General features: G+C 39.9%; 4 protein-coding genes across 5 annotated transcripts; all 4 read left to right on the forward strand.

Moving 5' to 3' along the window:
• Nucleotides 1-4,424: 4,424 nt before the first annotated feature.
• On the forward strand, nt 4,425-5,976 carry LOC132845425 (C-C chemokine receptor type 5-like). The gene is made up of 2 exons (XM_060869389.1): nt 4,425-4,470; nt 4,821-5,976. Exons 1-2 carry the CDS (start codon nt 4,443-4,445, stop codon nt 5,867-5,869), a joined length of 1,077 nt encoding a protein of 358 aa, XP_060725372.1. The 5' UTR covers nt 4,425-4,442; the 3' UTR covers nt 5,870-5,976.
• A 1,823-nt stretch (nt 5,977-7,799) lies between these two features.
• On the forward strand, nt 7,800-9,479 carry LOC132845426 (C-C chemokine receptor type 5-like). The gene is made up of 2 exons (XM_060869390.1): nt 7,800-7,909; nt 8,173-9,479. The coding sequence occupies exons 1-2, from the start codon at nt 7,903-7,905 to the stop codon at nt 9,219-9,221; spliced, it is 1,056 nt and encodes a 351-aa protein (XP_060725373.1). The 5' UTR covers nt 7,800-7,902; the 3' UTR covers nt 9,222-9,479.
• Nucleotides 9,480-14,028: 4,549 nt separating this feature from the next.
• LOC132845427 (C-C chemokine receptor type 5-like) lies at nt 14,029-15,820 on the forward strand. Of its 2 annotated transcripts, none has more exons than XM_060869391.1 (2): nt 14,029-14,188; nt 14,674-15,820. In XM_060869391.1, the coding sequence occupies exons 1-2, from the start codon at nt 14,161-14,163 to the stop codon at nt 15,720-15,722; spliced, it is 1,077 nt and encodes a 358-aa protein (XP_060725374.1). In that variant the 5' UTR covers nt 14,029-14,160; the 3' UTR covers nt 15,723-15,820. The 2 variants fall into 2 exon arrangements, with proteins under 2 accessions (XP_060725374.1, XP_060725375.1); XM_060869392.1 differs by having other exon boundaries at nt 14,677-15,820.
• A 6,562-nt stretch (nt 15,821-22,382) lies between these two features.
• On the forward strand, nt 22,383-25,936 carry si:cabz01093077.1 (C-C chemokine receptor type 1). Its single transcript, XM_060869393.1, has 2 exons — nt 22,383-22,521; nt 23,218-25,936. Exons 1-2 carry the CDS (start codon nt 22,496-22,498, stop codon nt 24,236-24,238), a joined length of 1,047 nt encoding a protein of 348 aa, XP_060725376.1. The 5' UTR covers nt 22,383-22,495; the 3' UTR covers nt 24,239-25,936.
• Nucleotides 25,937-26,283: the final 347 nt, after the last annotated feature.

Raw genomic sequence — 26,283 nt, forward strand, 5'->3', positions numbered from 1 at the left:
GAAAGCACAGGTTCCAAGCTGCCTGACCATCAGACTGCCCTCGACAAATACGCTGTCTAAAGGTTGACTGGTGTTTTCCGGTCTATTGTCAGATGGAGCCTTGCTATTACATTTCTTTGATTAAAATGGCAATAAAATCAATATAACTGCAAACATATCACTACAATTTAGCAACCTACTGTATAAATATTCTATTCTTTTACCAAATGATGTGGATATTGCTGTTGTATCGGAGTATAAACTAGGTGGTGGATTAAGGACAATATTTTTCCCCCACCGATAACTTACTGTACGAGATAAGCTGTGGCTAGAATGAGGAAATATTACCCCAAATGGCCCTCCCTTGTATTTATCCACACTGACAGTAAAGGACGTTGTTAAATGACATCCTAAATATAGTTTTCAGCGACATTCCCATCGACCGTGTCATCCCTGTCCCTTAATGGAACTTTACGTAAGCATGTTTTCATCTGGGGATATTCGAAATCAGCAAACAATGTTGAAGTGCACTGCTTATTGCATTTATCACTTATTGTACTGTATATACAGGGATTATAACTCAGACAGGCAAATCCATAAATGTACATCAAACAGGAAAATCTAATAAGGCTTAGAGAGAAAGATGTAAACAAGAAAACTGATAAAGAACTAAACTGAAATGAGATGGAAGCAAAAGGAATCCAGTCAAGTGCCATAATAAAGAGTGGAGAAAAACAAGAAAGAAACGATTATAATAGCAGCACTGAGCTTCACACATGATATAGAAATCATGGGATTTCGTGTCCTTTAGCTTTTGGAAATCCGGGATAACAAATCCGACTCTCCTGCAGTTGTGAATGTCGGTGTGACTGCCCATGAAAATTGGGCTTTACTTTTCTTCCTCCGACAATAGAAGGAACCTGCATGGCTGAGCCTTCTGAACCTTAAGGATATAATTGTTCTTTCTTCTGTTCCTATTGACTACTGCTTGTTTCCTTGACCGCAAGATTCATGAGCACAGGCCCAATTTCCTGGTGGTTTTCCCTCGGGAAAGACATATTTCCATTTTTATGGAGCACTAGCCAAAGCTCCTAAAAGCTTATGGTACACTTGTGTATTTGTGGACTACGTGCTCTGAAGCTAAACTGAGGTCTGAGGTCAATTGCTGCAAAGCATCAGTTGATGAATGCATGCCATCTCATCTAACTGCCCAGTCAATCTTCCCAGGCTTTTGACTGTGCTGAAAGATGTTAGGGAGTAAAAAAGTCACTATACTATACACTATACAAAACTACCATACTCAGACGTTTGACATTTCTGTACTATAAATAATTTCTTCGATTATCTTATGAAATATTCTAAAGGTTTTCATGAGTTTTGAGCTAAACTCGATAATAATCTAAACTAGATTTGTAAAGTTCGTCACGACAAACTTTGATGTTGGCTTTGAAGGTGCAAGTGTTCGGAAAGGCCGGTGCTTTTTGGAGGCGAGTGGACATAAGGGTCAGTGTTACTTTTTGAGGCAAGTGGACAGAAAGATAGGGTGCCAAAACTTTTGGAGGCAAGTGGAGACGAGCATGTGACGCCATCCGAATACCCGCGAGGCAGTTTCCCTAATTGTGCTGAGTGTTTTGATATATCACATGCCCATGTTGTGCAAAATTTTTTATTTCCACGTGACATCATGTGACGTCACGGGACATCATCAGAATGTACAGTACGTGAGGAAGTCCCCTCATTGTTCTGAGTGTTTTGATATGTCACATGTTCATGTTGTAAAAAGGTTTTTGATTTTGCATATATTGGGGGCGGGGCTGTGGGACAACCGAAAGGCCAGTCTGTACACCAATTTAAACCTTTGTTCAGAGTCTCACCCTAAAGGAGCTGGTCGAGTTTGGTGTAGATAGTTCAAAAGCTTGCCGAGTTATAAACCTCCAAAATTTATAATGGGAGTCTGTGGGAAAAAAAGGCCACTTTGAGACCCGGTACCAGAAGTACCGGTACTCGGATCGCTTAGAAAAGTCATAGCAACAAACTTCAGACCAGCGTCTACAACATATCTGAATTTGGTGCATGTGGCTCGAAAGCCCTAGGAGGAGTTACTCTTGATATATTTTTTGTCTAAGCTTAAATAGGAAAACAGAATGTTGGCTTCTACAAAGTGACATAATTAAAAGAAAAAATTTAAATATTTAAAATATTTCAGTTCATGTATAATAAATCTAAAACAAAGAGTTTTTAATGTTTGAATTAAATTGATATTCTATTTTTTTAGATGAACTTCACTCACTCTCTCATTCATTTTCTACCGCTTATCTGAACTACCTCGGGTCACGGGGAGCCTGTGCCTATCTCAGGCATCATCGGGCATCAAGACAGGATACACCCTGGACGGAGTGCCAACCCATCGCAGGGCACACACACACACACTCATTCACTCACGCAATCACACACTACGGACAATTTTCCAGAGATGCCAATCAACCTACCATGCATGTCTTTGGACCGGGGGATTAGATGAACCTGTCAGTGTTTAAAATGTCCGACTATAAACAACTTGTTTGGCAGGATTGTAAAGTCTACATAAAAAAAGATGCTTTGACACTTAAGATTTTTTTTGTATGTAGTTTGTTCACAAAAATGTGACGTAATCTATACTTCTGGAAGATGTAATCAGCATCTTGGTATCATTAAGCATGCTTATTAATACAAGGACAAGTATTAGAAAGAAAAAGCATAACATTGCATTACATCCTAACTATTTTGTGACATCACTTCAAGTCAGTCAAGACACTTTTATTGTCGTTTCAAGCTCAGGATGCTCTCAATTGTCCCTCTATAGAACATGGGACTTCCTTAGACTTTGTAGTAAGTAGAAGTGCTGCAGGGCTTTCTGACTGATGGAGCTGGAGTTGAGTGACCAGGTGACGTTCTCCGCAAGATGAACACCAAGAAAATTGGTGCTCTTGATCTCTATATAGGATCCGGCGAGTGCAGGTTGGAGAGGGTGGAGAAAAGTCTCAGGAGTGTTACAGTATGTGACTAAAGAGAATGAAAGGAAAGGTGTAGAAGACAGTAGTGAGAGCAGCTCTGCTGTATGGGTTAGAGACTGTACAGTAGCAGTGAGGAAAAGACATGAGGCAGAGATGGATGTAGCAGAGATGAGGATGTTGAGGTTGTCTTTAAGAGTGGCGAGGATGGACAGGATTAGGAAGGAGCGCATCAGAAGGACAGAGAGGCTAGATTGAAACGGTTTGGACATGTACAGAGGAGGGAGATGGTTATATTGGTAGAACGATGTTGGAGATGAAATTGCAGGTAAGAGGTCAAGGGGAAGGACAAAGAGGAGATATATGGATGTGTTAAATGAGGACATGAAGGTAATTGGAGCGAGAGTAAAGGATAGATGCCGAGGATAGAGTTGGAAACTGATGATTCGCTGTGGTGACCCCTAAAGGGAAAAGACAAAAGTAGAAGACTCTCCGTAAGCAAGCACCAGAGTAAGGAGCTCAGCAGTCTAAAATGACCTCAGAGTGGAGCCTCAGAATAAAGAGGAGCCAGTTGATGGGTTTTGTACATCTCACAAGAAGACCCTTAATTAGCTAGTGCTGTATCAGACATGTCCTCATGGACAGAGGATCTCTATGAGAACATGAAGGTGACGTGACATACGGCTAAGTACGGTGACCCATACTCAGAATTCGTTCTCTGCGTTTAACCCATCCAAAGTGCACACACACACATAGCAGTGAACACACACAGCAGTGAACACACACCCGGAGCAGTGGGCAGGCATTTGTGCTGCGGCGCCCGGGGAGCAGTTGGGGGGGTTCGGTGCCTTGCTCAAGGGCACCTCAGTCGTGGTATAGCCGGCCTGAGACTCGAACCCACAACCTTAGGGTTACGAGTCAAACTCTCTAACCATTAAGCCACATTTCTGTTTTGTTTACATAAGTTCATAAATGTGACAACAGATGGCAGTGTAGCACAATGCAAAAGAAACAACAAATCAAGGAAAACAAAAAGAACTAAAGAGGCCCAGTATCATTTTCACTAAAACCACAAAGATGTAAAAGAAATGTATTATATACACTGTGACACTTACACTGTCTTACTGTATAAATAATTCATTAAAGAAATGTGATATAAAAATGTAATTACAGTACAACGTGCCATTGTAACACTGCATATAAATGTTTATACTGTAGTGCATTTAATTAGTCAATGTCTAATTAATCACAGATTTAATCACTGAATATCCAAGAGTCGAAACTCACAGGAGCTTAAACTGGGAGATTTTATTAGTGAATTTTGACTTCGATATGTACTGTATATAACATTTTTGTACTGTGTTAAAAAGTTGTCATCAGGCTCAAGTCCCACCTCAGGAAATCGCAGCTCAAGCCTAGTCATACTGCAGCTTCCACAACCTTCTCTCTCAATCACACTTTGACTGAGGAGACATGGCGTCGACAAACCACAGCATTACAAGTAGGAGAGACTTTTCTATTTTGCATCACTTCTGAATCTATTGACTGTCTAGTTATAATGATAGTGATAATTATTTTTAAACTACTTTTAATCTGTCTAGACGAGAAAGCTCCTAATAGCAGGTGATCCAGCGTAGTAGAAAAAACCTCTTATACTGTACAATCACTGACAAATTGTTCAGAAGATAAAAAAAAAAAAGCAAAATGTATTATACACATATTGTAATTATTATTATTGCATTGTAAGGTTTTGTTCTTATCAGACAAATTTCTAAAACTGCTTTCACACCGTCTGGAGTAGATTCTAATCAGATCTTGTTCTAATGAGATCACTGCTTCTTTCATGAACAGCTGAGGATTACTCGGAGTACTATAGTGCAACAGAAAGTGGCAGCTTCCAGCTCTGCAGCAACAGCAATGTAAGTGCATTCAGCCAGGTCTTCCTGCCTACCCTCTACAGCATCGTCTTTGTTATAGGCTTTATTGGCAACGGCCTGGTGTTGTGCGTCCTGGTCAAATACCACCAACGTTCAAATGTGACAGATGTCTGTCTCTTCAACCTGACGCTTTCAGACCTGCTCTTTCTCATCTCGTTACCTTTCTGGGCTCACTACGCTGCCATCAGTGAGTGGACCTTTGGGAACTTCATGTGCCATGCAGTGACGGCGTTTTACATGCTAGGATTCTATGGAAGCATCTTTTTCATGATCCTCATGACATTGGATCGCTATGCCGTCATTGTCCATGCTCAGACCTCCCTCTTTTCCAAGCACCGGTCTGTCAGAGCTAGCATAGTTATGGCTTTCTTTATGTGGGTACTTAGCTTTGCAGCTTCTCTGCCCAACATCATTTTCTCCCAAGCGAAGAATACATCGGCAGGCTGGACATGCAAAGAGGAATATCCAGAAGGAACATCTTGGAAGTTAGTCTCTTACATTGAACTCAATATCCTTGGCTTAATTATTCCTCTATCAGTGATGGTGTTCTGTTACTCGCGCATCATCCCTATCTTAATGGTCATAAAGTCTCAGAAGAAGCACAAAGCTATCAGACTCATCCTGGCTTTGGTTATTGTATTCTTCCTCTTCTGGACACCTTACAACATCATCATCTTTCTGAAGTTCCTGCATCAATTAGGCTACATGACAAGCTGCAAGTGGCAAAATGACCTGAACATGGCTGCTCAGTGGGTGGAAACCATAGCGTTCAGTCACTGCTGCCTCAACCCCATCATCTACGCCTTTGTGGGGCAGAAATTCAGGAATTTGGTTATCAAGATACTAAAGCAATGGTTTCCTGTTTGCTTTGTTCACTGCACAACAATCGCCAGCGAGTTCTCCGAGAGAAAGGGCTCCATGTCCTCACGCTCCTCAGTGGTTTCCAGCACAAAGATTGTGTAGCCAAAATATATACAGTACATCAAAGACTAAAAGAACATAAAAAACTTAAAACTTTATTGCTTTTATTTTAAAGTGCATTTACATTTGTAAACCATTCAACATATTTACGTAATTCCTTTTATTAGTAGATGTATATGTATAACGATGTATATCGTTTATGTATAGTTTGTGAGTGCATGTGCTCGTTTTAATATTCTACTCAATGCAATATGTAATCACATAATAATCATTATTAAATCTTAAGATGATTAAATGTTTTTTTGTCATATTTGTCACACCATTTCCACAGTGATTGTGTACTGTATCTGAAGCATGATCGTGAGTTGTGAAATTTCACACCACTGTATATACAGTAAGAACATCGCTGGGCTCGTCACTAATCTGATGAACAGTTTTGATAAGAATTTGAAATATTCTGGGTAAATACCAGGAAACGTTTTGTGCATGTTTTTTTATCGTATCCTAAGTAGCGACAGGACAAAACAAAAATCCTTCCTCCAGCTCTTGTGGTATTAAACTGTAAATAATTTATTAAAAACAATCATTAGTGTAAAATAGCAATGGTGGCCTGATGTGATGTGGCCTGAAAGGGAGTAAAGTCTTTTATCAATTTATAGCTATTTAAGTTTAATGTAAAGTAGTTGGAAACAAATCGAATGTATTTTAGTAAAACATCCAAAATAAAATAAAAAATCTAAAATGAAAATCTGCAAAACTAAGCAAGGATAAAGATATTTAAACACCTACTATAGTGTCTTTGTGCCATAAAAGTGCCGTAAATGGAAAGACAGGTTTTGTACTGTAGATATGCTTAAATACTGAATGTTAGTATTAATTTTTTTTAATCGTGACCTTTTATTGTTTGTAATAATAAACTAAAGGAATGGAATTATTCAAAAAAATATTTGCGACTCACTTTTTTGTAAGAGCTAAAGCCCTTTTTTCAGCAATTCTCATATTGGATTATATTCTTGGAAAGTTTGATGTCACAGCATCAGTAGACTCTTTATGAGTAAGTTTAAATTCTTAGAATCAAGACAAATCCCCACAGAATTTGTGCAGAGTTTTGTCTTGAGTCACGTTTGATGTTCCACTGGGTAGAAGATCAAGAATTGTGAAGCATGTTGAGGTAAAGAAAACATTCTTTTTTTTTATTATGCACATCATGATGTTCTGTGGCACCGTCTGAACCTCTGGCATGCGTTTGGATAACAACCAAAAGAAGCTCTCAGATTGCCTGGCTTATTGTCCAGGATAGGATGAGGACCTTGACAATCTGAGACATTGTTTAAAAGCTTTGGTTTCTCTCGAGGATTGTTTTTTAATGTTGGTTCATATAGTATATGTACAGTAGCAACAGGTGGCACTGCAACACCTACAGTATGTACTTACCTTATGGCTTTGTACTTTGAGGTTTTTGAATTTCTCTGGTTGAATATTAAAAAAAATATCAGTAATCTGATATCAGTAATCTGATCAATTTATGCTAACATAAAATTTATTTTCCTGGATCTTAGACCATATCATTAGCCTCATTACACTTTCCAGACGATCTCCTAGACTCTCCTTTAATCACAGATTTAATCAGTGAATTTAATCCGAATTGAATTACTTTGCAATCGTTCCTGCTTCTTGTTAAACGTTTGTAGTGTGTGTACGGTTACACAACATCAGGCGTCTGTCATACGTACAGGTTTAAATGATCAGAAAAGTTTGTACCAGATTTTATTTGAGGATATGGACTACGTTCATTTAATTTCAGTTCAATTTTATTGTATAGCACTTTGCTTGCTGTGTGTGTGTGTGTGTGTGTGTGTGTGTGTGTGTGTGTGTGTGTGTGTGATATTTCTAAGTTTTAGAAGTTAATTAGTTTTTTTCTCTCTCTCTCTCTCTACAATACATGCCATTAATAAAAGTTTTGTCAGCAGATAAAAGCTCCACCTCAGGAAATTACAGCTCAGACTCATGTAGGTGTTTCCACCGCATGCTTTCACAAGTCAGTGTGAGACTGATAAGACAAGGCCACAATAAATATGACAAGTAGGTTCAACTTTTCTATTTTTCATTCATTATAAAACTACATAGCATTTAACATTATTACCCCAATTAATTTGTAAAGCAATGTCTAAAATTTCGTCAACTGCTTTCACGCTGTCGATTCTGTAGATTCGTAATTCTTGAAGACATTTATAGCATCCAGTAGATGGTGATCCAGCGTAGTAGCAGAATGTCTGCTGTAAAACCACAGACTAGTTTTAAAACCAGTTTTGTTCTAATGAGATCATTGTTTCTTTCATAAACAGCCGAGGACTACGCTGACTACTTTAATGCAACAGAGAGTGACAGCTTCCAGCTCTGCAGCAACAGCAATGTAAGTGCATTCGGCCAGGTCTTCCTCCCTACCCTCTACAGCATCGTCTTCATCATAGGATTCGTCGGCAACATGCTGGTGTTGTGCGTCCTGGTCAAATACCACCAACGTTCAAATGTGACAGATGTCTGTCTCTTCAACCTGGCGCTTTCAGACCTGCTCTTCCTCATCTCGTTACCTTTCTGGGCTCACTACGCTGCCATCAGTGAGTGGACCTTTGGGAACTTCATGTGCCATGCAGTGACGGCGTTCTACATGCTAGGATTCTATGGAAGCATCTTTTTCATGATCCTCATGACATTGGATCGCTATGCCGTCATTGTCCACGCCCATACGTCCTTCATCTCCAAGCACCGGTCTGTCAGAGCTAGCATAGTTATGGCTTTCTTTATGTGGGTACTTAGCTTTGCAGCTTCTCTGCCCAACATCATTTTCTCCCAAGCGAAGAATGAATCAGAGGGATGGACTTGCAAAGAGGAATATCCAGAAGGAACTGCATGGAAGCCATTCTTTTACATTGAGCTCAACCTCCTTGGCTTGATTGTTCCAATCTCAGTAATGGTGTTCTGTTACTCGCGCATCATCCCTGTATTAATGACCATAAAGTCTCAGAAGAAACACAAAGCTTTGAAACTCATCCTGTCTTTGATCATTGTTTTCTTCCTCTTCTGGACACCTTACAACATCATCACCTTCCTGAAGTTCCTGCATCAATTAGGCTACATGACAAGCTGCGAGTGGGAACATTACCGGAACATGGCTGCGCAGTGGGTGGAAACCATAGCGTTCAGTCACTGCTGCCTCAACCCCATCATCTACGCCTTTGTGGGGCAGAAATTCAGGAATTTAGTTATCAAGATACTAAAGCAATGGTTTCCTGTTTGCTTTGGTCGCTGCACAACAATCGCCAGCGAGTTCTCAGACAGGAGGAGCTCTATGTCCTCACGCTCCTCAGTGGTTTACAGCACAAAGATTGTGTAGCCAAAGGTTTGGACATGAACATTCACAATTCTCTACAAATATACGTTTTTCACATTGATTTCAAAAGAACTTTTTTGGTTACAATTTATTTTTTTATTTGACAATTTACTCTTTTATATAAATGTTCATTCAGTTAAAATTATATTTCTGACTGAATCTAAAATTCAAGTCTATTATACTGTATGTAATCACAATAACCGATATTAAGACTAATTGTTTTCGTGTCACATATTAGTCCTACTTTTTATCACTATGTATAGAACCCGTCTATTTTATACTATTTTTTAATTATGTTCTTAGACTTTTGAGATTTGAACACAACATTTACATGTGCGTTGAAAAAATAAAGTGTAAGCAACAAATTGAAAGAAAACGACGTGTTATCAATGATGAGGTTATTTTTAGCATCATGAAGATTTTTATCTAAATAACAGTTCGTTTCCTTCCACAGCGGCCACCTTTCACTTATATTATCAATTCATAATTATATTGAAATGTAAATTGAATCAAATTGAAATTGAATGTAATGTAATGAGTATTGGGGGTCACGGTGGTTTAGTGGTTAGCACGTTCTCCTCACACCTCCAGGGTCGGTGGTTCGATTCCCGCCACTGCCTTGTGTGTGTGGAGTTTGCATGTTCTCCCCGTGCCTCGGGGGTTTCCTCCGGGTACTCCGGTTTACTCCCCTGGTCCAAAGACATGGTAGGTTGCATGGTAGGTTGATTGGCATCTCTGGAAAATTGTCCGTAGTGTGTGTGTGTGTGAGTGAATGAGAGTGTGTGTGTGTGAGTGAATGAGAGTGTGTGTGTGTGCCCTGTGATGTGTTGGCACTCCGTCCAGGGTGTATCCTGCCTTGATGCCCGATGACGCCTGAGATAGGCACAGGCTCCCCGTGACCCGAGGTAGTTCGGATAAGCGGTAGAAAATGAGTGAGTGAGTGAGTGTGAATGATTTTCCCCTTTGTACATTGAATATAAATTCTGAATGAATCAAATACTGGGAAGTCACAGACACAGAATTGTGTCTCAATCCCTCCCCCAGTGCGTTCAGATTTTACTCAGTTTCCAGGAGGTTGTGTCACGACTTCAAAGTCTACAGGTCAATGATCTCTATAAACTCCTTGCCTAGAATAAATGACTGAATAGTAATTAGTTCTAGCTATCAGTAGAGGGCACTGCAGCACAGGTTCCTGAATTCTGTCAATGACAAAAACGAGCAGAGGATTTTACGATTCCAGTTGAGCAGAAGGTGACCTGACTGGACCCTGGTGACTGAAAGGATAAGATAACATTACAACAAGAGCACCTCAGGATGCTGGGTTCATCCATCTAAAATGAAAAACAGGAGTTGCATAGGCTTTGACATGCATTTATAATAAGAACTACTAATGACACTTAATTTCTATTTAAGTTCTATTTAAACTATGCTCTCATGTTCACAAATGAATAGGCATATTGAGCAAAACTGACCAACAATAACTCACATGCATCTACACAATATGGTTAAGTTTGTGGACACCTGACCACCGCATCCATACTGTATGTGTTGCTCAACATCCCTCTTTGCAGCTATAATAACCTTCACTATTCTGAGAGGCTGTTTAACTAGATTTTGGAGCATATACTGTATGTGAAGATTTGTTATCATTCAGTCATAAGAACATATATTGAGGAGGTCCCAGGATGCATTTTATCACAAAGGTGTTCAGCAGGGTTTGAGTCAGAATCAGGACTCTTGAGTTCTTCCCCATCCAACAATAAACTATGAAGCCTGGTTTATACACAGGGACACCGTATGCTGGTACACGTTCCCAACCTGTTTCAGCATGATGAAGACATTCCATTCAATCTTGTGTCCAACTTTGTGGCAACGGTCTGGATGTGATGGTCAGATTTCCACATAGTTTGGCTACAATAGTAAATAAAATTATACTGTTTTATACTAAGTGCAGGTTCACCATCATAATGAAATCTTCAGATCATGCCTTGTGATAAATGTACCTGCACTTCTCCAGTACTTGCTAACCATAACATAAAGGCCTAAGTTTAAACAGCTAACTAAATGCTAACTAGTCACAGACTATCAATGTTGGCTACTATATTCCATTTACATTAACTTATGAGCTAACTAGAATGGAAATAACGACGTGAGAGTTCTTACTGCTTAACAGGAGCTTTCGCTGTTATACTGAAATTCCTTTGGGACAATCTTGAATCTACTGATTTTCAGAATGAATTTAAAAAAAATTGGGAACGGGGGGGCACAGTGGCTTAGTGGTTAGCACGTTCGCCTCACACCTCCAGGGTTGGGGGTTCGATTCCCGCCTCCACCTTGTGTGTGTGGAGTTTGCATGTTCTCCCCGTGCCTCGGGGGTTTCCTCCGGGTACTCCGGTTTCCTCCCCCGGTCCAAAGACATGCATGGTAGGTTGATTGGCATCTCTGGAAAATTGTCCGTAGTGTGTGATTGTGTGAGTGAATGAGAGTGTGTCTGCCCTGCGATGGGTTGGCACTCCGTCCAGGGTGTATCCTGTCTTGATGCCCGATGACGCCTGAGATAGGCACAGGCTCCCCGTGACCCGAGGTAGTTCAGATAAGAGGTAGAAGATGAATGAATGAATGAATAAATTTGGGAACAGCCGAAACAATGCTGATTATACAGTCAGGTGGATCTACTTGGATCTACTTGCTAGATGGTGTTAATGTGCTTGATACATCCTGCACGCAGAATAATAACAAATAGAACAAAACAGCAAGACCACGTCCAAAAGTATAGAAGGAACTGCAACAACCAAACACCATCTCAGCTACAGCATGAGAATAAAAAACACAGAAGCTTACAGAGTTGTACCAGTCAGGGTGAAACGACGGCTGAGAGTCCCCCTTTAGTGCTGTCCAGACTCTTGTAGATCAGACTGGCCTAAACATCTTAAAATCTAAAGTCTGGGAAAACAATTGTCCGTTTTCAGAGTTTATAAACCAATGTGTATGATGCAGAACAATGCAGGCCACAGTACATAAGGGCCTTCTGAGGAGCCACAAGCTTCATGATCTTTATTACAGTGGACCACTATGCTACTGTATCATGTTTCATTCATTCACTCACTCACTCATCTTCTACCGCTTATCCGAACTACCTCGGGTCACGGGGAGCCTGTGCCTATGTAACCGTATGCTTCTGTGGTCTGCGTTGTGTTTGGAATGAGTGAAGAAGGACAGGAGGTCGCTGGATTGGGTCTGCATAGAGAATGTATTTTTATATAGACAGGCCTTCACGGCAGCCTCAGCTCACACATCAGTAACACTGCCAATAAAAATAACAATCCCAAATATACCAATAAACATATGATAAATATATATGATCTTACATCTGTAAATATCTAACAAAATAAATAAAAACATTTTAAACATTGTGTATTTCTGTGTGTGCATTATTTTTAACCTATGCTAACAGCTGATCTGTAGCATGGAACACAGCATACCTCTTTCGTTCAGGAGAAAGACGGAAAAGACCAAAAGAGCAATACAGCAGGTATGGCTACCTGGGCTGAACCACTTTGTTGTAAAAAAAAAAGGAAGGGGGGGACGGGGGGACGGGGGGACACCATCACCTCCTTACAGACCCTTTTTAATGTATTTTTATAAACACTGTTTTAAACAATTGTAGAACTGAACTGTACCCAATGCGTATTAACAGGAAAATCTTGTGAAATAAAACAATTTTAACCTTGTTACACCTATCTCAGGCGTCATCGGGCATCAAGGCAGGATACACCCAGGATACACACAAGGCGGAGGTGGGAATCGAACCCTCAACCCTGGAGGTGTGAGGCGAACGTGCTAACTACTAAGCCACCGTGCCCCCCTATCATGTAAAATGTAAAAATACATTTTTAATAAATCACAATTAAAGATCAAGTCGAATAGATGAACCAGTAAGGCGTAAATATCCTTAAGAGACAGCGCGTCTTTGACTGAGCTTGATCGTTTCTGTTTCTAGAACATTCTACTCCTCGTTTATCACCACAATCTTAATGTCATCTTAGCGGATGCACAAAGCAGTCAGGCTCATGCTGTAGTCATCTTCCTGCATAGTTTTTGTGGTGTGCTTTTTGTATGCCCATAGTGTATACAAAATAAATTCAGTGTACTGAACACAGGAGAAAAAACTGTATTGTGAAACATTTAGTATATATTTGGTCCAGCGTCAGGATCTTGTTCTCTGGGTGTCACGGTCACGGTTATCTGGTGACCCTGAGGGTGCTGCAAAAAGGACTACAGCAACAACGTGAAATATTTGACCATGTTTGCGAAATGACTTAAGAATTATAAATTGTTGAAGCCTTTTTTTACTTTATGTTTAAAACTCTGTTGCAACTTCCCTATAAATTCCTAGAATTGCCAATGACAGCAAACGGGTCACATTATTAGTCATAGTAGGACTATATATATTTAAAAATAAATAAAAGTCCACCTCAAGATAGCTACTGTACAGAATCAATAATTTGTTGCCATACATTTTAACAAATGATGCCACGAGTTAAACAACGTGTTCTTAATCAACAGTCAATCTGAATAACTTAATAAAAAAGAAGTGAACCATTTGAGTCAGTAACAGTAACAGGCATAACATTTGTTTAATAAATCAGAAACAAGAAAAGCTTGGTACAATAAAATGCTCCCAGTAGCTACAACCCGCGTGCATCTGCATTCCTGCAAACTTCCAAACATTAAGCAAATTTCTCATTAAACAAACCAAAGAAGAAAAAAAAGCACACTTTTTGTTCAGTTTTTACATGGGTTAGGCAAGACCAGTTGAGACACATTAACTCATATTCTGCATAGAATTAAGATCTGCCTCAGGAAATTGCAACTTGATCTGTTATCAGATTGAAGTCTGTACACCACCTTATTTGACAGTCAGCTTTTGAACTAATCAGACATGGCTATGACAGTCTCCAACTATACAAGTAAGTACAAACTGCCTTTTCATTTTCGTGATCGTTAAAGCTAGATTGTCATGATTGCTATTAGGGATTTGTTTCTAAAATGCCTTAAATGTGAAAACGCATGTAGGTTTAGTTAAACAAAAAAGAATAAAAATGAAATACCAGATAAAGTACTTCGCTCCTCAAACTATCTCAAACAAAAATTGTCAATTGCTTTGACACATTTTGAGGTTTGGAAAACTTGCTGCCTTACTGTTTAAAACTTTATCAAACACCCAGCATACTGTACCTGACTAAAACTAGGACATGTCGAGAACTGTCGAGACCAGATCCCCTGACACTAACACGATAGCAGATTACTGAATTTTTAACAGAAACACCTGTTTGGAATTTCCTTTCCATTGTCTACACACCAACAGTGTTTTAACAAAAGAGAAGCATTGCTTCTTATCAAAAATATTCAATGCTGTATTATAACAAAGGCAATGTTTTTCTGTCTTAAACAGCAGAAGACTACTCATCCTATTATGAATTAGACAATCTTGACCAGCACCAGAGCTGCAACATCATCAGTGTAAGGAATTTCAGCAGAGTCTTCCTCCCTACACTCTACACCATCGTCTTCATTGTAGGGTTCATGGGCAATGGCCTGGTGTTGTGCGTCCTGATCAAGTTCCACAACCGGGCCAATGTGACAGATGTCGGCCTCTTCAACCTGGCGCTTTCAGACCTCCTCTTCCTCATCTCGTTACCTTTCTGGGCTCATTATGCTGCCACCAGTCAGTGGACCTTCGGGAGCTTCATGTGCCGTGCAGTGACGGCGTTCTACATGCTGGGATTCTATGGAAGCATCTTCTTCATGATCCTCATGACTGTAGACCGCTATGCTGTCATTGTCCATGCTCAGACCTCCCTGTTCTCTAAGCACCGGTCTGTCAAATCTGCCACTGTGATTGCAGTTTTTATGTGGGTGATTAGCTTGGGAGCTTCTTTGCCCAACATAATTTTTTCCGAAGCAAATAACGAATCAGATGTATGGACATGCAAACAGGAATATCCAGTTGGTACAGCATGGCAGTCCGTTTCTTACATTGAACTGAACATCCTTGGCTTAATTATTCCTCTCTTAACAATTGTGTTCTGCTACTCACGCATCATCCCCGTCTTAATGGCCATGAAGTCTCAGAAGAGACACAAAGCTGTCAGGCTCATTCTGGTCTTGGTCAGTGTTTTCTTCCTCTTCTGGACACCTTACAACATCGTCATCTTCCTGAAGTTCCTGCATCATTTGGGTTACTTTCACATTTGTAAGTGGTATCAAGACCTGACCATGGCTATGCAGTGGGTGGAAACCATAGCGTTCTGTCACTGCTGCCTCAACCCCATCATCTACGCCTTTGTTGGGGAGAAATTCAGGAAGTTAGTATTCAAGATTCTAAAAGAATGGTTTCCCGTTTGCTTTGGTCGCTGCACAACAATTGTCAACGACTTCTCAGAGAGAAGGAGCTCTATGCACTCACGTTCCTCTGAGATCTCCACCACAAAGATTTTGTAGCCACAGGATGCTGTTGGCAGTGGTGTTCTTATCAGATTTATCAGAGGAAATCAAAAATCTGCAGGGGCAATTCGGTAAAGCACTGCATAATACTGAAAGTGTGTCATTGCTTTTTTTCTCTATTTTGCTTCTTTTTTAAAGTTGGATTCTTTTTCGAAAAAAATATATTTTACTATCTTTTTATTGTGGTCATGCATCGTTTTTGCATATTTTTATATTTGCAGTTCATTTAAAATTAATACTGTATACAGTAGCTTGCATGCAGCAAAAAGTATTGATCACTTTTCTGAGCACCTGAACCATGCTTAAAAAAAAAATTAAATAAATATTAAACATTTACTCAAAGCTTCTACAGGATTAATCATTTACTAATCAGAGCATCTTTATTACCCAGTGCATATGCAACACTTTTTACAATTTTATGGACTGTTAATGTCTCCATACTTCACATAAATACGTACTACCCAAATACCACTACGAAATACCTCCGATTTAGGTACAATTACACTGTACATTTACACTTACAGCATTTAGCAGACACTCTTATCCAGAGTGACTTACATTTTTTTATTTCAGTTTTCAGTCTTTTATTTTCACCTGAGCAATTGAGGGTCAAGGGCCTTGCTCAGGGACCCTGCTGTGGCAACTTGGTGGACCTGGGATTCGAACCAATGACCTTCCGATCAGTATTCGAACACCTTAACCACTGAGCTACCACATCCCTAATTGTTTGACCTGTAATAAATTCAAACAACTCTACTGGCTTAGTAGCCAGTAGAGTTGTTTGAATTTATTACAGGTTGTAATTTATTACAACCATATAAATGGTTAAGACCAACTATACCAAAAGGTTTTCTAAAGCATCTTTATTATTACAGTAGATTACCATATTAGACTCGCAGGAAGTACGAGAAGACACACTTTAACAACCATGACAACCACGGTACAATCGGCACCAAAGTAAAACAGTAAAAAGTACAAAATAAGCGTTTTACACAATTCTATTGTTTGGACACGTTTCACAATGAATAAATTGTGTAGTTGTGTTTAAATACTGATGAGTCAGGAAGAGATTAAAAAAAAAAAACAACGGGTACCATCACCTCAGCTGGTCACAAGCAGCATCAAAACGAATCACAGTAATGCTATGAGTAAAGACATGAAACAATTCTGCATAACCAGTATAGGGGAATTTACAGTTTAAACTGGAAGCACCAAAAATGCCAGGTACAAGTGAGACCGTGTAGGTGTTGCATTGTAAATTAAATAAATCGGTCTCGTTCACGGTCTCGTTTATTTTAAAATTGCAGATTTATAAAAAGTATAAGTGTGCATGTAAAATGAAGGTGTGGAAGGAAGACTGGAGGAAGGAGGCGGTGCGAATCAATTCACGCTCCACCCTAGAGCTTGTGCACCAACAAGCAAAACAAAATATACAAGAGACTGCAAGAGACTTGTCAGTGCTGTAAATGAATCATTCATTATTAACCATTCACAATAGCTTTTTTTTAAATAAGCAGCATTTTTGAAATACCTACTTAAATAAAAGCATAAATTAGGAAATACCAAAATCCAATTAACACCCTGTAGCACCAAGTTGCTTAGCTTTAATTATTGTTCAAGATCCTTCGTGCCTGCATAAAAGTTAAAATCAACAAAGATTCTCGCTTTTATTAGCCTTAAACAACAGAACTAAAAACCAGAAGTACATCACTGCACTTCTTGTTTCATTGTCTATGTATTCTTTGATTTGATTTTTTGAATAAATGCCTGATATAAGGTCTGTAATTAACACAACCTCAAGATATTTTCACAATTTATTTTACGTAAGGGGGGCACGGTGGCTTAGTGGTTAGCACGTTCGCCTCACACCTCCAGGGTTGTGGGTTCGATTCCCGCCTTCACCTTGTGTGTGTGGAGTTCTCCCCGTGCCTCGGGGGTTTCCTCTGGGTACTCCGGTTTCCTCCCCCGGTCCAAAGACATGCATGGTAGGTTGATTGGCATCTCTGGAAAATTGTCCGTAGTGTGTGAGTGAATGAGAGTGTGTGTGTGTGCCCTGTGATGGGTTGGCACTCCGTCCAGGGTGTATCCTGCCTTGATGCCCGATGACGCCTGAGATAGGCACAGGCTCAAAATGTGTTTTCAGCCTGGACTCAAACACTGAGACTGTGTCTGATTATTCCATAACTGTGGGGCTCTGTAAGAAAAAGATCTGCCCCCTGCTGTAGCCTTTTGTACTTGAGGTACCAATAAATAGCCTGCACCTCCTGTCTGTCAGAGTTAAGCAGGAGGTCATTAGTAAGCATCCACTGTCTTATGTCCTTCACACAATCTTCAATCTTATTAAGCTGGTGACTCACATCTGAACCATATACTGTAGCTGGGTGTCATCAACATAACAGTGGAAACTATATAGGGAGAAAAGCAATGGGCCTAAAACAGAACCTTGTGGAACGCCGAACATTACCTTAGTATGTTTAGAGTAGTCACCATTATATCTACGAACTGAAAGCGATCTGTCAAATAAGACCTGATCCAGGAGAGAGCTGTCACATTAACACCAACAACATGTTCTAGCCTATTAAGTACAATAACACGGTCAATGGTATCAAAAGCTGCACTAAGATCAAGTAACACCAGCAAAGAGACACAACCCTGATCAGAGGTCAGTAACAGGTCATTTACAACTTATAACCAGCACCGTCTCTGTGCTATGATGAGGCCTAAATCCTGACTGATACAGTTCATGAATATTATTCCTATGTAGGTCTGAACATAACTGATGAGCTACAGTACAACCTTTTCAAGGATCTTGGAGATAAAGGGGAGGTTTGATATTGGCCTATAGTTGGACAGCTGGGTTTGGTCGAGGTCAGGTTTTATAATCAGTGGTTTGGTAACAGATAGCAGATAGCTATTTATGCTACAAATAGATAGTGTGTGCTTTTCGACAGTGTTTTTATTCCTAGTTAATTTTGCTACAGTATTAAATAAAAATTTCGGATTGTTTTTGTTATCTTCACTGAGGCTGGAGTAATACACTGATCAAGCAGCACTTTCCTTCCATGCTGATCGAAATACTTATCATTTATTTACATGAATTTCCTAGCTGATTTTTTTTAAAGTTCATGTGTGACCATTGTACCAGGGTGATAGATTATTCCCTTTAATTACTTTCCATTTAGGTGGAGCTACAATATCTAGGGTGTAGCGAAATACATACTCTTCTGACCGTATGTTTAATATGGTGACATGGCAAATTGCAAATTTTGTGAAAAGAAGAACTGAAGAAATGACATTTTGCTCCAATGTAAAATAGTGAGTGTATAACAGCTTGTATAACAATGTAAATTTGCTGTTCCCTCAAAATAACTCAACACACAGCCATTAATGTCTAAACCGCTGGACACAAAAGTGAAAATGTCCAAATTGGGCCCATTCATTCATTTTCTACCGCTTATCCGAACTACCTCGGGTCACGGGGAGCCTGTGCCTATCTCAGGCGTCATCGGGCATCAAGGCAGGATACACAATGGACGGAGTGCCAACCCATCACAGGGCACACACACACTCTCATTCACTCACGCAATCACACACTACGGACAATTTTCCAGAGATGCCAATCAACCTACCATGCATGTCTTTGGACCGGGGGAGGAAACCGGAGTACCCGGAGGAAACCCCCGAGGCACGGGGAGAACATGCAAACTCCACACACACAAGGTGGAGGCGGGAATCGAACCCCCAACCCTAGAGGTGTGAGGCGAACTTGCTAACCACTAAGCCACCGTGCAAATTGGGCCCAAAGTGTCAATATTTTGTGTGACCACCGTTATTTTCCAGCACTGCCTTAACCATCTGTGGCATGAAGTTCACCAGAGCATCACAGGTTGCCACTGGAGTCCTCTTCCACTCCTCCATGACCACATCACTGAGCTGGTGGATGTTAGGGACCTTGCGCTCCTCCACCTTCCATTTGAGGATACCCCACAGATGCTCAATAGGGTTTAGGTCTGGAGACATGCTCGGCCAGTCTCAGCTTCTTTAGCAAGGCAGTGGAGGTGTATTTGGGGTCATTATCATGTTGGAATACTGCCCTGAGGCCCAGTCTCCAAAGGGAGGGGATCATGCTCTGCCTCAGTATGTCACAGATAATGGTTCCCTCAATGCTCCCCTGTGCCATCAGCACTCATGCAGCCCCAGACCAAGACACTCCCAACGCCATGCTTGACTGTAGGCACCTCCTCACCTGGTCTCTGGCACACGCGCTTGAAACCATCTGAACCAAATAAGTTTATCTTGTTCTCATCAGACTGCAGAGCACAGACCGCAGTTTCTAGTAATCCTTGTCCTTAGTCTGCTTGTCTTGATTGACTAACGAGTCACATGACACCAGGGAAAGAAAATGGCTAATTAAACCCAATTTGGACATTTTCACTTAGGGGTGTACTCACTTTTGTGTCCAGCGGTTTAGACATTAATGGCTGTGTGTTGAGTTATTTTGAGAGGACAACAAATTGTTGTCACTGTTATACACTGTTATACAAGCTGTTATACACTCACTACTTTACACTGAAGAGATATAATAAAATATTTACATAAATGTGAGTGGTGTAATCACTTCTGTCAGATACTGTATGTTATGTTAGTATGAAGAACTTCGAATGAGTTAAACACATGTGTAGATTCTTGCTTGATGATTAAGATCAATTGATTTTCGTTTGGCTCCGGAAACAGACATAGTCTCTATATTGTGAACCCTGGGTGAGGACACAGTGCAGCTAGCAGATGGTCAGATTAGCCTGCTTGTCTGCTCCCTGGCCTCAGATTGTCACAAATTAACTAGGCCTGTTCTTAAACTACTGTACTGTATGTGCTATGCTACAAAAAATGAGAGCAGCACACTGGGATGGGGCCGGAAACAAACTAGAGGCCTTGGCTAATTAAAACACCTCAACAATATTACTCTTAGTAACCTCTGACGGATGAAGGTGTTCACCTGCTATGTCCGGCTGGATCCCCTAAAGGCCTTAAGGTGAAATCCCCTATAACCAGAGCTCTTTCAGGTCATAGCAAATGTGAAATACTGAGTAAAAACCACCTGTGATTTTAACATGACCATGAAAACATTGTGTGGATGTCTTTCACAGATATGTTCACACTTTAAGGGCTTGTGTAAGGCTAAGTCACCACATGCCAAAACAAGCTCAATCACTCACAAACACTTCTCACAACACACACTCATGATGAGAGAAAAAGTGATATAGATCAAAATAAGATAGGGGACATTTACAGTAATGTGTAGGAATCCCTTTGTCTAAAAAAAATTGTTAACTGCAAGTCAAAATTAAAACTATGCATACATATTAGTAATCAATAGTATTTTTTTCCAGCCTAGATGTAGTCTTATTTCAAGAAGGTTTCAGTTCAGAGTAGAGAGTTGTTTATTTTGTGCATCAAAAGCTTGTCTAATGAAAGAAAAATGCATGTGGAAAGAAATTTGGCCGGCTTTGAAAAACAGCCGTACATAAATATTGAGTGGGATTTTGTCTATAGCAAAAGGCATGAATACCAAAAAAAGCACTGGTTTCCTACCCGTATGTTTGCCTTCTCTTAATAGGCTGACAGCCAAGAGTTCTGGCCAAAGATAAAGGCTGAGCACAATATCATAGTTAAAGCTGAACTTCCCAAGCTGGGGCATGTGAAAAGGAGAGAACTTCACTGTGCTATAATGAATAAGTAACAAAGACGACTTCATCATTTGATAACGGCCATGTAATACTATATATAAAAGTATAAGGGGGAAGTCGTGACCTAATGGTTAGAGAGTCTAACTCTTTACCCAAAGGTTGTGGGTTCGAGTCTCGGGCCAGCCACGACTGAGGTGCCCTTGAGCAAGGCACCGAACCCCCCCAACTGCTCCCCGGGTGCCACAGCATAAATGGCTGTCCACTGCTCCGGATGTGTGTTCACGGTGTGTGTGTGTGTGTGTGTTCACTGCTGTGTGTGTGCACTTTGGATGAGTTAAACACAGAGAACAAATTCTGAGTATGGGTCACCGTACTTAGCCGTATGTCACGTCACGTCACGTCACGTCAGTATACTTGAAAGTCCTGAAACACAGTTAACTTTCTTACTCAGACCCAGTCAGAAAAAAAGTTAAAAAAGGGTGTCATTTAGCATTTCAGTTGCATTGCCAATAATGCTGATGAAAATACCGTATCACTTTCAGTGATGTTTGTCATCGGAGTACAGCTGTGAGTAAACCTGCGAGTACAGCTTCTGATATGAAAGAAACAGCACGATGAACACGCGTTCTAAAGGTCAAAATAAAACGAATTTTTAAGGCATTAGCTATGAAAGAAGACTATAGTGGGTGGCCTTTGACTTTTGACCATATCATTTACTGTTCTAAAGGAGTAATGCTGTGGGTGGGGGAGCTTAAATAACTTTTGTGTAGAAAACGCTGCCTGAGCAAATGACTCATGCGCCATCTTATCTCGGCTGCTGGGATTTCTGCAGTGCATCCAGACAAGATAATGTGCAAATGGCAGGAAGTATCACCTCATCTTCCCCTGTACATCTTAGAGATCTAGAGAAAAAAAAAAAAACACACACACACATATGCACATACTCATACAGGCCACATTTTACAGGAAATTTGCTCGAGCTAGAGTTCAAGAAAAAACAGCGAGTTGAAATGCCCTCGTTTCACTTGCATGTGTGCATAGGACAATAAAGAACAACTCAAAGAACGCCAGATTATTTCCAATATGAAGCAAACTGGGAGTACAGAAAGGTAACCTGAATTCTAAATTTGTATCTCTTGCCTTAAGCTGCATGTGTGTCAGTTGTCAAGTGATTATAATACAGGAACTACAGATCAAACCACAATTGTTTATGAGTAGAAGGATTGTGGTGGGCTCTTTAAGGGGCATGTGGTTTAGAGAAGGAGCATATGTTGTGGTCAGATATGCACAGCTGATGGAGGAGAGATATACATGTTTTTATACAGCACAAGATTTCAGATCTTCGCTTCAGAATTCGCTTGCAATAATAAGCAACAAGCATTTAAATTTAATCTATAGTCGAGTAGACATAAACGCTGACGGTCATACTTCATACTCAAATAACAAATTCATCTGATTTAAAGAGATTTCAGGAAAATCTGGCAGGAAAATAATGTATATCTAGTTAAATAAAATGCTTAATTCTAAAAAAAAAAAACATGGTCAATAAACTTATTTATTTTACATTTATCAGTATTTTATTATAATACATTTTATTTTATTATAATTTTATCAATATTTTTTTTTAACATTTAACAGAAAGATTTAAAGGATTTTTCCCCATGTGTAAAAAAAAAAAAAAAAACCCTTCTGTTTCTGCTTAATATGCAAAAAAATGACTCAAGTATGAAGTGGTTTTCCCCCAATTTCTCCTCACTAAACTTCCATTGAATAACAACTCTGTATAACAATTCTGTTCCTTTCAGAATGACCACTACAGAGATGAACACAAGCACATATTTTAACTACTATGACACAGAGCCTTGCTATGCTGAGAATGAGTTGAACCCGACAATCATGGTGGCCATCTTCTACCTGGTCTTTGCCCTCGGACTTCTGGGTAACAGCACTATACTGTGGATGTTACTGAAGATCATGCGCATAAAGACCATGACCGACGTGTGCCTGCTGAACCTGGCAATTTCCGACCTGATCACAGTGTTTTCGCTGCCCTCATGGGCACTTTACAACAAGGGCCATTTATCTGAAGCTAATGCCATGTGCAAACTCATGGTCGGTACCTATCAACTGGGCTTCTACAGCAGTATACTTTTCGTGACGCTCATGAGCATTGACCGCTATTTGGCCATTGTCCACGCAGTGGCATCATTAGGAGCACGGACTTTGCGTTACGCCGTCATAGCCAGCAGTGTCATTTGGACCATCTCCTTCTGCGCTGCACTCCCAGGCGCCCTTTTCCACAACATGATCAAAGATACGGAGAACAACACACAGTGTGATTGGGATATCAAAGATGGATCGGTCAAGAATTGGAAACTGTTCCTGAATTTCAGCCAAAATACATTAGGACTCTTCATCTCTCTGCCAGTCACAATCTACTGCTACATCAGGATCCTGCTGGTGCTCAGGAGGACAAAGAACTCCAAGCGAGGACGAGCCATAAAGCTGATTTTTGCCATCGTCATCGTCTTTGTGATCTTCTGGGTGCCGTACAACGTGGCTGTGCTTTTAAAGTCCCTGCAGGACTTAGAAGTTGGCGATTCATGTGAGAACAGCCAGCACGTACAAACCGCCCTGTCTGTGACCGAGATCATTGCATTAGCCCACTGCTGCATCAATCCTGTGATCTACGCTTTCGTTGGGGAAAAATTCCGGAAATGTTTAGCTAGAGAGTTTTCAAAATGGCTGCTTTGCTTAAAGATTTACAAACCAGCATCGATGCATTCCAAAACTTCTGAAAACGAAACATCCAACACGCCTATATAGGAGAACAGTTTCCAAACTCTGTCTGTATATATTCCAGAATCCTAAATTCAAGAATATGTGCATACTTTTTTGTTCTAAACAATTTACTACTGTATATTAGTGTGAGGGAGGCACGGTGGTTTGCACGTTGTGGTTTAGTGACCATAGTCCTTAGTGGTTTGCACGTTACCTTCACACCTCCAGGGTTGGGGGTTCGATTCCCACCTCCACTGCTTTCTGCGTTTGCGTCTTGGGTTACTTGTTTCCTGCCGACCTTCCAAAAACACACCCTAAGAGATGGACAGATTTCTAATTAAGGGTGTCTCTTCCCAGAATACACGCTATATATACCAGAATAACGCAGTTACTAAAAAGGATTGAAAGCTTCCATGTTTGGAAATACTGTACTTTACTATATTAATATTAAATGTGTTATATTAATAATACCCAAGTCATAGGAGGACTAACAAGCAATGGTTTTGATTGTCTTTGGTATTAAGAAAAACTGTAACAACAAACACATTCACTGAATACAAATAAAAAAAGACAAATACATTCATGAAACATCTTGTAAACTGAAAATGCTATTAGGAATAAAATATTACATTAGCGATGACGTTAGTCATCTAAATTTAATTATATTATGATGTAAGCCTTCGATACAACATAATATAGATTAAGGTTTAACATTCGGTGATTTGGCATCATTGTTATATGAATAATGTGTATGAACAATATTAACTATGCAAAACTAAATTAATATATCACTTAATTGGCCAGGAAAGTACAGTACTGCATTGTTGCAGTGTCATGATTTAATTATCAAGATGCACACTTTAACCAATCCTTACAACAAGCCACAAAGGCATGTGTTTTGTAAGACATGCTGTAGAGCATGAGACTGTAAGGACCGGATTTCCTGCTTATGACTTTTTGTTCTTACAAGAAAACCTTGGTGGTGTGAGTGTAACAAACTAATGAAGGGGGAGACTGACAGAAAAAGCTAAAATCTGTATTACGCATGTATGTACGTCTGGTCTGTTACGTTTTGTAACATAATAAAATTGTCAGTTTGTAAATGGAACACCGCTGTAAGCGATTTCATCAGCTGGTTCTTTCTGTGTTACATGTGTGTGAGATGCTATTCATCAATCACAACCGTCCACAGCGGCTTTGTAAGGTGCTAAACAAGATAATGACTGCATGCATCCAACCCACAAATGTACATTGAAACAACACACAGTAAAACATGAATGAACTGCGTTCGTCAATGAAGACCGAGCACTTCACATACTGTACAAGACGCTTTTGTTTTCCTTTCAAATTTGGGCAGAGCTTTGGATAAAAGCACATACGATTTAAAACAAAGAATACAAGCGTGCATTTAGAGAATCAGGTCGTCTATACTATTAAAAATGATCTTTATTTCACAGGACTTCAGGAAACAGGTCATACAAATATCGTCTGGTAGCAGGTTTAGGTTTTGATTTATGCTAAATGCAACTTAATGTCATCATGCAGTGGGTGCACAAGGAACATCCCAGGCAACTGCATTTGTCAGTCGAGTCGAGAACTAACCAAAAGCATAAAAGATTAACCAGATTAAAGACAACAATTCTAAGCAAATTCATGATTTTAGATCGAACATTAGTTCATTTCATTAACTAAACAGAACCTTGAACACAGATACATTTGCAATAAAAGATCAGCCAACTTAAACTCTACAGACAAACACAACTTAACCTCCACTTTTCTGGAAAGACTTGGAGAGGTTAGAGTGTGGATTTGTGATCATTTGTCTTCATGGAGATCGATTTCTGCACACTGTCATACTGGAAGTATTGAAATGATTAGGATCTTTGTATGTACTGTTAGTGAATATTAGCTACGGTTTAACTGGAAAATAAAATCAGCAACTTTGCTGAACTCAACAGAACTCTGCTTCGTGTCACTGCTTCATCACGCCACCCTTCCGTTAACACATTTTTTCCAGCATTCTGCATTTTCAAAACATACAGTACAGAAATTTAATCTTTGTTTTCTGGCATTTTTTAATGCAAAATGAG

Source organism: Tachysurus vachellii, chromosome 5, assembly GCF_030014155.1.
Source record: "Tachysurus vachellii isolate PV-2020 chromosome 5, HZAU_Pvac_v1, whole genome shotgun sequence".
NCBI lineage: Eukaryota > Metazoa > Chordata > Actinopteri > Siluriformes > Bagridae > Tachysurus > Tachysurus vachellii.

What these genes read in the sequence shown, in the direction of transcription:
- si:cabz01093077.1 (XM_060869393.1), top strand. Translation starts at nt 22,496, where the DNA reads ATGAAGCAAACTGGGAGTACAGAAAG. An exon ending in CAAACTGGGAGTACAGAAAG is followed by an intron (nt 22,522 to 23,217) that starts GTAACCTGAATT and finishes TGTTCCTTTCAG; the next exon opens with AATGACCACTACAGAGATGA.
- LOC132845427 (XM_060869391.1), top strand. Translation starts at nt 14,161, where the DNA reads ATGGCTATGACAGTCTCCAACTATACAA. An exon ending in GACAGTCTCCAACTATACAA is followed by an intron (nt 14,189 to 14,673) that starts GTAAGTACAAAC and finishes TGTCTTAAACAG; the next exon opens with CAGAAGACTACTCATCCTAT.
- LOC132845425 (XM_060869389.1), top strand. Translation starts at nt 4,443, where the DNA reads ATGGCGTCGACAAACCACAGCATTACAA. An exon ending in GACAAACCACAGCATTACAA is followed by an intron (nt 4,471 to 4,820) that starts GTAGGAGAGACT and finishes TTTCATGAACAG; the next exon opens with CTGAGGATTACTCGGAGTAC.